This window comes from Haliaeetus leucocephalus, unplaced genomic scaffold, assembly GCF_000737465.1.
Source record: "Haliaeetus leucocephalus isolate CR32 unplaced genomic scaffold, Haliaeetus_leucocephalus-4.0 Scaffold148, whole genome shotgun sequence".
Taxonomy (NCBI): Eukaryota; Metazoa; Chordata; class Aves; order Accipitriformes; family Accipitridae; genus Haliaeetus; species Haliaeetus leucocephalus.
In genome coordinates, this window is record NW_010972584.1 from 19,647 (window position 1) to 33,726 (window position 14,080).

Sequence of the window (14,080 nt, forward strand, 5' to 3'; positions counted from 1 at the left end):
TTCCAGCAGTTGATCAGTTGAGGTCTAGATATGGCAGGGAGTGGGGAGGAGAGAGAAGATCTGAGGCTAGAAACCAGGCAGCTTATCCAAGTCCTATGCAGTGATTTATAAGAAAGCAGTCCTTGGGAACAGCCTTAGGTGGGAGCTGAATGTCCTCCTAAAAGCTCTTGGGGAGCATGGCTGTGGAGTGCTCTGCACAGCTGGCCTGCTGGCTTTGGCATCCTCTTTGCTGCCTGGGTGAGGACTGTTGTTCTGGCCCTAGATCAGGCTGTTGGCCTGCAGCTTTGGCAGACAGACATCCACTGTTGCAGGAAACCCTTTCTTCAACTGCATCTCTCTGTTTATGATCAGCCCCATCTTTTGTGGTAGAGCTCGTGGTATCCATCCACTTCTGTCAGACCAGCTTGTCATTTCAGTGCCCAGGACTTTCTAGAGGTGGAAACTGCTGGCTACCATCAGGGCTGGGCTCTCTACCAGTGCTGGAAGCTAGAAATGCTGGCAAGGCTAAGAACACAAAGTTTCTGCCTGCCCCGTGTGGCCACTGGGACTAAGATGGACTTTCACACTTGCCCTGGTGACTGAACTCTCATTCTTGTCCTAGAACTTGACTGTGTTGTGCCCGCCGGAGTACATGGTATGCTTCCTGCACCGGCTTATCGCTGCCCTGCGTTTCTTCTGGGATGGCCACAAGGCAAAGACCCCTGCTGCATTGAGCAGTGAAGGTAAGGCACGGAGGAGAAGCTTTGAAGGCATTTCTGTGGTTAGGACAAGGTTTGCCTTTTGGCAGTGCTCTCCAGGATGCTCGAAATTTTGTGTTTCTTGTGTTTCTACGGGTGCTTGAGCCTTCTGTCACCCTGTGTCTGTAGTTCCCAGTCACTCTGGGAAATTCCTGTGTGCAGATCTGTTCCAGTTAACACACAGACCTGAGACTTGCAAAGGGGCATCTGTACTGTTTGTTATTTCCCCCAGTATGCTCTGGAGCAGAGTCCGGTGTTGATTATGGGTCTGTAGAAGGGCAGCTCAGTGATCCCATAGTCAAAGTTTAAGGGAAGATATTTGTCTGGTTTTGTGTTCCCAGGCTGGGATTAAGGGGAAACCAAGTCAGTGCCAGTTGCTTTCCAACCCTCAGACCCTGCCTTGCCTGTCCTGCCATGATCTGCTTGGCACTCCCTTTTCTTACTTTAGGCTGACCCTTGCTGTAGACTCAATAAGTGCCTTATGATCCCTGTGGGACTAAGTGATAGAGCTGGAGTAGCCAGGTGGAGAGCTGCCGAGTTTTCTGATGATCCAGTTTCCCCCAGTGACTGTGGCTGGGAGGGAGGAAGGGCTGGGAGGCTTGTTGTCGATGGCCATTGGTTGCTCCTGTTTCTGCATGGATCTAACGCTTGCTTCATTGTGGAAGTCACTTCTGCCTTAATGGCTTGTGCTTTTATGACAAGAAAAGTTGTCACTAAATCTTAGTCCAGGCTGGGCCTTGGGGTCTGTCTTAGGAGGGCTTACATGTCTGCGTGGATCCTGTGCATGGGACTTGCAGAAAAAACAAATCTCTTTCTCTGCTTTAGAGGCATATGTCCCTCCTCAACTCTTCTATAATGGGAAGGTGGATTATTTTGACCTTCAGCGACTTGGAGGTCTCCTGTCTCATCTAAAGAAGACTCTGAAAGGCAAGTGCTCTCATTTCCAATACCTGCATCCAGGTCCTGGCTGGAGTTCACCCAAGAGACATCCCAGGGAGGGAGCTGTGGGTAATGAACTGTGATTAAATTTAAGGAGAGGAGACTTTAATTTTAATGAGGTGCAAGTTACGTTGAAGAAGAGACCATACCTCCTGGGTGGAGCATCCTTTAAGTTAACAGTTTACTGTTTATATCCCTGAATGGGGCCTGTAGCTGGTGGAGGGAAGGGGGTAGTCTGGAAATACCCTCTGGTGTGGTGCTCTTGCTGCATCACAGCCAAGGGCTGGGGGCTGTCAAAGCGATGACTGTCAGCCTGGCTTTGCTGGGTGAGAAGGATGTCCAGGATTTACTTGCTGTATACCACTTTGGGCAAGCAGTAGCAGCCCTGTGTATGTACTGCAGTTGTGCGTTTGTATGCAGCATGCTACTCTGGCAATAGACTTTCAAAGCCTCTGTTTTGGAAGGGTTAGAAACCCCTTGCTGTTCCATCAGACTTGGTTTGTCTCTCATTTCTGGCTAATGCGGCACTTGCCTTTGGCTCAGATCTCTTCTCCTTCCCCAGTGTGTTTGCAAGATTAGGACCATTTTCTCTGTCTCAAGTTGGTCCCTGGCTGTTCAAAATTAGATTACTTAACTTGAGAACCATGTAATCTCCTCTGGTCTCTTACCAAGGTCTTCCTGCCTAGCTTTAAAGACAGGGCTATGGACTAGAGGACAAGTTCAGGCTTTGTACAGCATGGCCATCAGCGCAGCCTTCCTCTGGGCTGAGAATGGTTTCTGGTCTGAGTCTCAGTCCTAGTGACTTGGGGACATATCATGGGACAGCATTGAAGAGCTGGATGCTTAAAAAATGGTCTCAGGCCCTGAGTTTCCTTCCCTATGCTAGTCCAGTTTGGCCCTGGTGGTTGTCTTCTGGTTCTTCAGTTATTCTATTTGTTGCTGGTAGGAGCTGGAACAGAAATAGGTCCTGGGTCAGCAGTACCTGTTGCTGCTTGGTCTCTGCTGTGTTAGCAAGGGCAGACCTATTCCACGTAAGGAAGCTGGGGGGAAGGTGAGCTTGTTCTGATGCAGCATCCAACTTCACTGGCTGCTTCTCTACTGCTGGGAAACGGTGAAGAGGATGAGCCTAGGGCTGCCCCATGGGAAGCAAAGGGTGAGTCCTGCATTCACAGCTGCGTTGCTGTGCTCTGTGCAGATGACCTGGCTGCAAAAGCCAATGTCCTGATTGACCCTGCGGAGCTGCAGGCAGTGACTATGGATGATCTGGATGAAGATGAGGAATCAGCAACATCGGCAGCACAGGTGAGCCATGTACTGTTATTCGTCTGCAGAGGCCCTGGTGCCAGGGCAGCAAACTCAGCCTCTGGCTAGAAAAGCTTTGCTTTGGAGGAAGGCAGTGTCAGGGCCAGGACTGTAACCAGTCCATGGGCGACCAGGTGAACAGCTGCACTTGCATGAGGGTCACTGGAGATCAGCAAGGCCCTGGATACACCAAGTTTGAGCAGCCAAATTTTCTTTGCTCTGCTCTCTCACTACCCACTGCTCTGAATATGCCCTCTCCACTCCATGGCAGCTCTTGGTGCTTGCATTTGAAAGGGTGCAAGGCAACAGACAGAGCAGCTTCTTGCTCTGCAGATCTGCTGCTTGTACCTGGCATGTGCCCTTAGAAGAAGGAATATCCATTTGCTAACCTGGCACTGCTGGCCCAGCCATGATAGGAAGGGTACCTGCTCGCCTTCCAGTGGACACTGTGCATCTATACCAACATCCCTGCAGGTACAAGGGAAGAATAGCAGGCAGCCAAACAGCTAGAACTGTTTCTCCCTTAATTTCTTTTCAGTCTCAGCGTCCCTCTGCTGCCCTGGCCATTGGTGGAGCTCTTGCCAGACCTGGCTGGCTCAGCTCCCCCACCCTGGGCCGTGCCAACCGCTTCCTCAGCACGGCGGCTGTCAGCCTGATGAACCCACGGCGGCCTCTTGGCACCCTGGAGAAGATCAAAGTGCGCACGCTAAGTGTGGAGCAGCGGACAGAGGAGGACAGTGAGTACTTCTGCTGAGTGCTAGCATGGCCCAGGTGGTCCTGGGAGAATGGCATCTTCCAGCTCCCAGTAGTCTCAAGAGGAATGCAATCTGTTTACTGCCAGCATTGCTCCTTCCCATTCCCAGGGCATGCTGACACCCACAAGTCCACAGTTAAACACTTTGCCATTCTGAACATGACACTGGTGATGCTGTCACTCTCTGCATTTAAGGAGATGCTGCCTTGGTTCCTGCAAGTGCAGTGAGACTTTGCAGGGCGGTAATTCAGAGGCAGCTGTAGCCAGGCTTGCTCTGAACATAGACCAGCCAGAGGATGATATGTGCAGTAGCAGCACCGTTGCTGTTGGGTTGGGCCACGCAGGCCTCTGAAGCATGTAAAGGGCTTGAGGAAGCGGGACTTGCATGGCCTGGGTCTGTTGGAACAGATCTAGCAGGTCAACCTGATCCAGGCAGTAAGATGGGAACAGTGTGTTAGTATATCCAGTGAATCTCACAGGCTGGGAAAGAGCACTGTGGTACAGAGGCACAGCAGGGCTTTGGCTTCAGAGAGGTACAGGCAGAAGCTGAGGTGCCAACATGCCTTGCTGAGAACTTCTCTCCTGTCTTGGGGATGCATTGCAGTTGAAGGCAGCCATGGAAATGAGGGTCTCTTACTGGGCAGACCCCCAGAGGAGCCGGAACAGCCTATCACAGAGAACTCCCTCCTGGAAGTCCTGGATGGGATAGTGATGATGTACAACCTCAGTGTCCACCAGCAGCTTGGGAAGGTAAGTGGCATGTGCTATGCAGAAATCCATTCCCCCAGCAGCCATGCTTCTACACTGAATCTCTGTTTTCTGCTTATTTAGTGACTGTGTGTGCCCCTTCCTTTTCCCAACCCCTGGGGGGGATCTGATTGCATGCTTGTATGTCTGGGGAAAAAAAGTATCCTCATTTATTGTTGGAATCTGCTGTTTTTCAGATGGTTGGTGTATCGGATGATGTGAATGAATATGCCATGGCACTGAAAGACACAGAGGAAAAAATCAGCCGCTGCCCAAAGAGGGTAAGTGTCTCTGGACTCCCAGTGTCCTCCTCTGGTAGAGCCTCAGTATCTGGCAAAAAGGATGAAGCACAGTGGGTGATTTCTAGCCTTGGAGCAGCCAATATCTCAGATGGGGTAGTAACCCATGCCTGGAGCTGGCAGCCACATTTCATACTGTGCCAACCCATTGTACAACTGCCTCAAGGAACAGAGGGACTGAAGCAACCCCTTCGGCTTCTCCCAGACAAGCCGTGACAGCTTGCAAACCTCCATGTGCTGCAGACACCTCGGAGCTGGTCTCCTGGGGTGGAGACTCTCCAGTGCTGGACCGGGGACGCATCTGTCCTATTGCAGCTGCCAGAGACTGAGTGTATCTGATGATGCATTAAAAAAATATCTGACAGTAGTTGACCCTAAAGCTGCTGCCCACACTGGACCGGTGTCTGCATCAGGCCTTGTGGGCTGCAGCTGAGACTGATAAGTGCTCTTTATAGCACTGATTCGCACTCCCTCTGCAGAAAGGCTGCTGACCCCTTTCCATCCTGCCAGTACTCCCTAGCTAGCCCCAAGGTGGTATTTGCTTTTGCATTGTTTGTCCAGCTCTGAAAAAGGATGCTATAAATGCCAGTGACATCTGCCCTCACACCTCTGCACTCTTTTCAGAGGAGAGACATCCACGAGGAGCTGCTGAAGAGCCAAAAGGTCTTCTCTGAGAAGCTCAATCACCTAAGCCGACGCCTCGCTTGGATAAACGTCACCATTTATTCAAAGGTGGGCAGGAGCATAATGTGGGCAGCTCAGAGGAGACCGAGCAAGTGTGCTTCTGTATCTGTGCTGCTTGGCTCACATGTCCCAGGTGTCATTTTCCCTGGTGTTGGAGCAATGCCAATGATCTCCGGGGCTTGTTTTTCCTTTCTTGTGCATCAGAGACTCCTTCCTAGGCCTGGACCCCTCCTGTCCCAGGCTTGGTCCCATAGCGTTTGTTAGGACACAGCCCAGTCTGTTCTGAGCTGTGTGTGGTGCTGTAGGCTTTCCCTTGGGGCATCAGGCCTCTGCGCCGGCGACAGAGGGGTGCAGGTCAAAGGGAGGTTCAGTTCTCAGGGCACGTCTAGAGGATAGAGGCTACTGTGAACCATTTCCCTGGGCTGTGCATCACAGGGAGCTCTCGCTAGTGCTGCTCTTCCTGAAATCTGCAGGATCCAAGCCTAGGGGTTTTTGTTCAGATGTTCCCCCCTTCTTCACTTGGTTCCCACGTAGAGAGAGTGCATTCTGCATTTAGTAACGCAGTGACTGTTTGCACAGGTTGTCCCTTTTTCCCTGCATTCACCGTTTTCCAGGACAAAGTCTCTGGTCTGTTTTCTCACGAGCAGTTTTGCTGTGATGCTCCGCTTATCTCCTCTTCCTGTCTTCCCTTACACATTGCCTTGCCCTATCTCTGCTTGTAGCTTTTTTTGTGCTGGGGAAAAAGACACATTTCCCTGAACATGCAGTGACAGCAGGGTCTCTGCATGTGTCCCAGGATGTAAACAGGAAGGGGAAGAGTGGTAGTTCCTGTGAACATGTCTGGCAGAGCTGCAGTGGCTGATCCTCACTCATGAGCTCTTTGCTCGTCCCCTCCTTCACTCCCAGAGCAGGACTGCAAGGCATAGTCCTGCACTGCAGAAGCTCTCCAGCTGCTTTAGCATAGCCCGTGCTTGCCAGAAAATAAACCTTTCTTCCTGGACTGCTCTTGAAAGGCTGAGGGGCATTACCAGTGTGGCATTGCAGGTATTGCTGCGATGGCCCATGCAGAAACACTATTCGTGTCTCTAGATGATCTATTGTCATATTAAACGCAGGTGCCCGCCTTCCATCAGGAGTGCGGTGTCACCTTTCTGGATGAATCAGCAGCATCTGGGAATGAAGGTTACAGCCTTCCCTGCTTGTGCTCCTTCCTTGGTCTGTCTGGCCGGCAGGGAGAGCAGGTCACTAGCTGGCTTGGGCTGTGAAATGTGTCCCAGGAGCAGAGTGAGCTTGCTCTGGAGAGGAATGTGGCTGCACAGCGGAGCTTGTCCATACTGCCTGTACTTTCAGGGCTCCATCTCACAGCCGTCACAGATCCCTGCTGTTTCCCAGTGGAGACATCCACCCAGGGGACTCCTGCGTCCCTGGGACTTGTGTGCAATGGAGGGACACATCTGTATGAGTTGCAGGCACTGCTGATGCTGATGGAGAGAAAGAGACTGGCCCTGTCTAGAGGTGAAGTCCTGCTCTGTGCTGAGGTGTCAGAGCATGGGAGAGGCTGCTCCTTCCTTGGGGGAATTAGTCACTAGTTTATTCTGAGCTGAGGGATCCAAGGTTAGACGAAAGGGAGTGCTACAGCTTAAAAACACCTTAGTTTTAAAGTAGATAATCCTGCATTCAAAACATCCCTGTGGGAACACCATTTCAGCTTATTTTATTACGATGCTGTGTTTATCCATCACACTGTGGGTAATCACATCTTTGTATCCTCTTGGTGTAGGCTTTCTTCTAGCTTGGCAATACCTGAAATGACGTTTTGGGGTTATCAAGTCTTAATAAAACCAATGCAGCTTTCTTTACCTTAAAGTTGTCTGCACAATTGCTTTTTATCCTGAAAGCAACAGCTGAGCTGAGATGTGTGTCGGTGTTGAGATAAAGATGTCTTTTAGTCAGTTTAGTTGATTTGCACTAGTTCAGTCTAATTCACAGGACAAACCCATGTGAATCTCCTAAAGATGGGAGCGACATACTTTAGAAAAGCCATAGGCAAATGAAATCACTTATCTGCACCTCTGACTTTAAATTTTTTTTTATTAGAAGTGTAACTCTCCTCCACTTATTTTTAAGCAAGTTGCTATTGCTTATGATATTTCTTGGTATTGCAGGATATGAAATAATATTTTCTCTTTTTATGGCTTTCTTGGTGCTGATTTTTATAGCTTAGTTATGTAGATGCCCTTAAATTTCCTGTTTTTAATTTAGGACCCCCTGAGTTTTGCTTAGAGAAGCAAGAGGCTGATGTTTCTCAGGACAGTAAATCTGGTTGAATGGCTGGCACAGAATCCGAAAGGCTGTGGCTGCCTATTGCAAAGATCTGAGCTGGTATCAGCTTTCAGCCTGTTCCCATTTAATCCCTAGAAAGGACCAGCTTTCTTTCCAGCAGATTTAGGCTGGGTTTGCTAGTGCCTGCTTTCCTTCAGCCAGTGTACTTGGAATAAAAACTAGCATGTTAGATTTTGTGATCAGGCCTATGTGGTCAGATATGCCCTACCAAGGAGTAGTTCTTGGAGGGTTTCAAGGCTCAGTGAGACAAAGCCACAGCTGATCTGATGTCGTGTTGGTGATGGTCATGTTCTGAGCTTGAGGGTGGTGTAGAGATCTCTGATTGTTTCTTCCACCTGACACTTCCGTGGCTCTGTGAAAAGACCGAATGGCACAGATCTCATTAATGAACTTAGAGCAGTGGTCTGAGGCACAACTCAGACATGGAGATGTTTCTGAGGTCTAAGACTGGTGCTGATTGTTGTGTTTCTCCAAAGAGAAGCTGGACAAAACTGAATGGGGATTGTTGTGTTCTCTCTGGCCAGGAGAAGATGCAGGATGTGTATTGGCTGTTGCGAGTGTGCATCCGCACCATCGAGCATGGCGACAGGACGGGCTCACTTTTCGCATTCATGCCAGAGTTCTACCTCAGCGTGGCTATGAACAGCTACAGCGCACTCAAGAACTACTTCAGCCCTGTAAACAGCATGGAGGAACTTCCAGGTAACAGGATGGGGATGCCTTGCTAATTCTGGCCTGATAAAGTCTAAAGCAAGCCACATCCTTATGGTGAAGTAGTGGTAGTTGGGCGTCATCCCTTCTGTGTCCTTTCCTGGTTGTGATGTGCTGCAGTATATTGTCTGTGTGCTGTGGGGCAGGCGCCAAGTGCTGTTCCTTGAGTAGGTACCCACTGGTGAGCCGTAGCCATTGCTGTGCTTGGGCAGGGAGCCCATACCTTGCCCGAAACTATCACAGTGTTGGCTGTAGTGAAAATCACTGGCAGCTATGGATTTTGTTTCCAAGGAGGTACCAGGAATGGGATGGGATGCTGGAAGATGTGATTGCCCCAGCAATGCGTGCCACTGCCTGCTGGTTTCTGGGTGGGAGGAGATGTGCCATGAGTGCAGGAATTGGGACTGCTTTCAAATCCCCCCTGGGATTTGGATACATTCCTATGGAGATGACCACCCACTTGATGCCAAGAGTCTGTGTTTAGGTGGATTCCCTCTGAGCATGTTCTGTGCTTTTCCTCGCTAAGTGATCCCACTGAGCTCTTAGCAAATAGTTCTGTGCTTTCCAGAGCCCGTGGAGGTAAGAAGAGCTTCTGTTCCCACCAACAAGACATAGCTAAAGTGTTCACATCCATTAAGTGGGGGCTGTGCCTGCTGTTCTGAGAGCAGCAGAATTGAGCGGTAGCAGATTTCTTCAGGTCCTGCAGGCTGGACATGGCTTTTCTGCACAGATCTAGGGTGTTATTTGTGTTGCTCAGCCTCTTCTGCACTAGGCATCTCTCCCTTTCTGTCTGACTCAATTGCATGGTTTTATCTTTCTCTTGAGTAACTGTTTCAGACTCTGCAGGCTGAGGTGAGAGGTTCTGTTGGAGATGAGTGTGTTTTTCCAGCTGTCTGTTTTGACAACAAGACACAAAACAAAGCTGCAGTTAGCTGTAGCAGGAATGAATTCCATGGCCTGTGCTGTGTCCACAGGAATGCTGGGACCACAGGGCTGCCCATCAGGCCATTGGCATGACCCCTGCTCCCTCCTTCTCTTTGCAGGCTACGAAGAGACCCTGATGCGCCTCGCTGCCATCCTGGCCAAGCATTTTGCTGACTCAAGGATTGTGGGCACGGGTAAAGCTGCACTCCTCTCCTTTGGGGTGATAATGGTGCAGGTCTGGCTGGTCCCACTGCCAGTGGCTCACCAGACTTCTGTTGAGACCTATCTGCTGACTCTGTTGAGTGCTTTACGCCTCCACGTACAAAGAGAGGCTGGACACTGCCCTTGTCTGGTGTGTCCTGCTTATTCCAGGGTTAGATACATGACCTAGGATACACTTTTGAGAGCAGGACTCATGTCCCAGCTACTTGCATGTCCAGGCTGGGGTTACTCCTTAGCTGCCTGAGCATAAGCACGCTTTCCACATCAGCTGAGAGAGTGTGCCTCTCTAAGGGAGGGTCAGTCCCTCCAGCCTCTGCTGTTCAGGTGCTCCCTGGTATACTGCATGTCCTTGGGTGCCTGGCCTAGTCCCTTCTCATTCCTCCTCAGACATCCGTGACTCCCTGATGCAGGCGTTGGCCAGCTACGTCTGCTACCCCCACTCACTGCGTGCTGTAGAGAGGATCCCAGAAGACCAGTAAGTGCTGCCCTGCCTGTTCCCAGGGAGCTGGGGCAGGGCTGGGGTGGTGGCAAGGCTGGGTGGGGGAGCAGGTGGGCTGCCAAGCACTGCTGAGGGTCCAGAAGCTGCAGCAGGGTGCTGGAGTTGATTTGGGAGCTTTCTGTCACCCTTATACCAGTGGCTTTGCTCTGTCCCAGCTCCACTTGTCCTACTGTATGTCCTGTTTAATCCCCTGTCCCCAGATCCTTTGGGCTGACCTATGTCCTTGTCTGGCAGGCGGATCTCCATGATGAAAAACCTCCTGGCTCCCTATGAGCAGCGACCCTGGGCACAGACCAACTGGATCCTTGTCAGGCTGTGGCGGGTGAGCGTCCTGCGTCCCTGCCCCTGTCGACATCTGGGGCTGGTTGGACACTGAGCATTTCACTTTCCAGTAGCAGCAAACCCCAACTGTTTTCCAGCCTCTAAGATCTTTCCTTATCACTTTTACCAGGGCTGTGGCTTTGGGTACAGATACACACGGCTTCCACACCTGCTGAAAACCAAGCCTGAGGATGCCAGCCTCCCCAGCCTGCAGAGTGAGTGGGGCAGGGCATGGGCACTCGGGATTATGATGGGTGGTGAGGGAGGACCAGCCTCTTCCCTAGCAGCTGTCCTTACTTTGGGCCAGGCCAGCTGGTGAAATGGCTGCTGAAGTAGGGGGATCCTGGCCAAATATCCAGGCCTGATCTTTGCAGCCAGAATTTCCTTTCCTGGACATCTGCAGCCTCTCTGCACTGGCTGATGACTCTTTTGTGTGCTGGGTGGTGGGTTAGATCCATCACAAGGAGGGCTTCTGCCCTTCAAAGTAGAGCAGAGAGGCCCAGGGCTGCATCCTTACCAGAGCTTTACCCCAAAATATAAGCCTGGGAGAAGGCTCTCTGATGTCCGCAGCGAGCAGCTGCTGTGGGGAAGAGTTGGCGAGTGTGCCAAGCAGTAGGTACCTCGTGAGAGGGAGAGGGTGCCCAAAGAGCAGGGTACTGGACAAGTTTGCAAGCAGGGAGTGTTTTAACCAGGCATCTCTGTCAGACCCTGTCAGAGCGTGTCCTACCTTTGGCACTGCAGTTTGGTTCTCAGCACTGTCACCAAACTGAGGGGTTCCTCAGCTCTATTGTGGCTGAGAAAGACGTGGGGAGGAGAAGGTACCTTTCTTGAGCTGAAAAACACATCCCCAGCTTCACCCTTGAACAGTCTGGGCCTGTCCGGATACATTCCTGACCCCCCTCTTCTGTGGAAAGGCTTTGTGCCAGACCTTGCTTCTGGAGAGCTGCACGGGGATGGGGGACAGAAGGTGCTGCAGACTGACATGGCAGGCAGCATGTGGAGGTGTGCACTAAGCCCCATCCAGTGGGGAGAGCTGCCTGCCTCTGTCTTAACAGCACTCTTGTTCTCTTTCTCTCTCCTGCCTGTGGTGCCCAGGAGATCTCTCTGTTGCTAGTTTCCAGAGTAAGTTTGTTGTGTGACCTTCTCTTGTCTGGTGAAGTAGCTTTAGAAAGCTCCCTCCTTCCCCTTTTCTGTCTAAAGAGACCCTTCTTTGGGGGCAGAGGGCTTCACACAATGATAGTTTTTCCCAGTTCCATCCTTGGGAGATGCCAGGCAGGCTAGTGCCCATGGTAGTCTCTGAGGCTGCGTCATGGACCCACTCTTGCACCTGTTTTAGCAGGGTTACCTCTGGGGTCACAGCCCTGCTGCGGGCTGTGCCAGCCTTGGGTTCCTCTCATCCTTGGAGGATGATGGGGAAGCCCTGGTACACATGCAGGAGGGACCTCATGACTGTCCCCTCACCCTCCTACTGCACAAGCCCCCGAGTGGCTGCCACCAGTCCCATGGGGTGGTGACCGAGCTCCCCCCATCCTGGGGAGCTCTGAGGCAGGAGCAGAGTTCCTCAGCTTTCGAGGCCTCTCTCCATCCATATCCAGTGGCTCCACACAGTCTGAACCTGGAGTGGGCTGGGCTGGCTACTGGGGACTTGCTCCTGGGATTGCTATTTTAGGGTGGAACCAAATCAATAATGAATGCTGATTTAATTGAAGAGGGACAGGGGACTCAGAGGTGTCCTTGAGATGCTGCCCAGGGAAGGAGGAGGAGATGACCCCCCCATCCATCCCACCCATCAGTCTTCACCTTGTTGCAATTTGAGCACTGGCAGGGACAATGGGACAAACTGCTGAGCTGAAGGAAATCCCTGTTTGTCTGGATCTGCTTCTGCAGGCCAGTCTGAAGGGAGCTTGGGCAAATGCCTTTTCTCTGGTGCTCTAGCCTTGTCCTGCTTTGGGGATGCTTCCTTGGAGGACTCTGCACAGGTGGGGAAGGCGTGCTGGCACTGCCTCTCAATATCCATGAAACACAGAGAGCACAGACCGCCTGGTCTCCTATGCTGCCTTTTGCCTGTGCTCACCGATGGTGAGCAATGAGATGGCTGCCTGGGTTAGCCCAGGGAGGGGAAGAGGCTCAGAAAGGCCGCGTGTGTTCTTGCCTGCTCCCCGAGTTGTTCCTTAGCCCCACTGGCACCAAACAGCTCTCGTGCAGGCAGGGCTCTGCCTCCAGTTTGGCTCCTGAGAGCAGGCGGGGGCTCTGTTCAGAGGTGGGGGCAGTTCTGGTTGATGGCTGCTGTAGGAACTTGTTTTGCTTTCGTCGTAGCTTGCAGGCAAGGCCGGGTGCTGTTACGGCACGCACACGGTGAGCAGAAGCGGTGGCCCTGTGCCAGGCCCAGCCTGTCTTGCTTTTACCAAGCTGCAGGGTGGCTTCAGGTTGCAGCACAGGGCTCCTCTGCTCCAGGCCTTCTGCCCACGCATCCATCAAGTGGTGGAGGGTAGGTGGATGGGACCATGAGATCATCTAGCTGAGCTGTTGTGCAATGTGAGCCAGAGAATTCACCCACGTCCCCTTCCTGAGTCCAGCAAATTGCCTAAGCTAAAGATGTCTTTCAGGAAGAAACCCTGTCTTCATCTGACAACACTGAAAGCATCAGCTGGTGGCAGTTGAACTGTCCAAGCCCTTCTGATGGTGCTTCCTCACCCTCAGAAATAAATCCATTGCTCTTTCCTGATGGGAATGTACCTAACCTCATCTTCTGTCTTCCACTGCTGCTGCTCTGCCTTTCTCTGCTGGGTTAAACTCTGTGCATTAAAACATTTTATTCTTCAAAAGTGCTTGTGTACCAGGGTAAACTCACTTCTTGGTCCTTTTTAATGGTGAAAAGAAACTGCAGCCTCTGTCTCTTATTCAGGAAGGGGTTTTGTTTTTCCGTGAGCCCCGGTGTTCACCCTTGCCATGTTTTTAGCAGCCCCAGAGGTGCCAGTGTCATGCTGCCTGGAACACCTCCCTGATCTGCCAGTCACGGAGCCAAAACTTGCATTAGCCTGTTTGCCAGCACTTTGCTTTGGAGGCATGCACGAGTCCCAAGTGCGCACTGGGGCATCCTGATGCCTTGCACTCAGCCTTACTGATATCTCATCCCCTGAATGCTGCTTGCTTTCCTTCTGCCTCACCCTGCAGCATTCTTTTTAGTCCTCTAAATACATCTTTGAACAAGTGCAGTTTACCAGTGATGTGGATTGCTGCATCCCCAGCTTGCCTCTTTCACTGCTGCTTCATCAGTCCAACAGCCACAGCTACTGAGCAGCAGCTGTTTCACATCTACATCCGGATCCTTTCAAAAAGTTCAAATTAGTGTTTGGTGGAACTGCTTTACTTCTGAATCTGGTCCATTTAGGGCTTTCTTCCTCTGCGCTCCCAACTCTACTGTAAATGCTGCACCATTCAGAGCCCCCCTTGGGCTGCTGACCAAGAATTCTCACAAATAGCCCTGTTATAAATCTTCCTGGGTCATTAGCGAACTATAAAGTACATAATTATCTTCCTGTGATGAAAGTACATGACCCTGCTTCTTTACAATTATCTAGTAGGAGCACTTATTGAA

General features: G+C 51.4%; 1 protein-coding gene across 1 annotated transcript in view; it reads left to right on the plus strand.

The window, feature by feature from the left end:
• Window positions 1-14,080, plus strand: part of RNF123 (ring finger protein 123) — a 49,349-nt gene that overhangs the window by 14,532 nt on the left and 20,737 nt on the right. Inside the window, exons 19-30 of the mRNA XM_010561544.1 lie at window positions 602-722; window positions 1,563-1,664; window positions 2,872-2,978; window positions 3,517-3,715; window positions 4,337-4,482; window positions 4,677-4,760; window positions 5,403-5,510; window positions 8,330-8,507; window positions 9,560-9,634; window positions 10,050-10,137; window positions 10,396-10,483; window positions 10,613-10,697. Of these exons, the coding sequence (XP_010559846.1) occupies window positions 602-722; window positions 1,563-1,664; window positions 2,872-2,978; window positions 3,517-3,715; window positions 4,337-4,482; window positions 4,677-4,760; window positions 5,403-5,510; window positions 8,330-8,507; window positions 9,560-9,634; window positions 10,050-10,137; window positions 10,396-10,483; window positions 10,613-10,697 (1,381 nt within the window). The remainder of the gene's footprint in view (window positions 1-601; window positions 723-1,562; window positions 1,665-2,871; window positions 2,979-3,516; window positions 3,716-4,336; window positions 4,483-4,676; window positions 4,761-5,402; window positions 5,511-8,329; window positions 8,508-9,559; window positions 9,635-10,049; window positions 10,138-10,395; window positions 10,484-10,612; window positions 10,698-14,080) is intronic.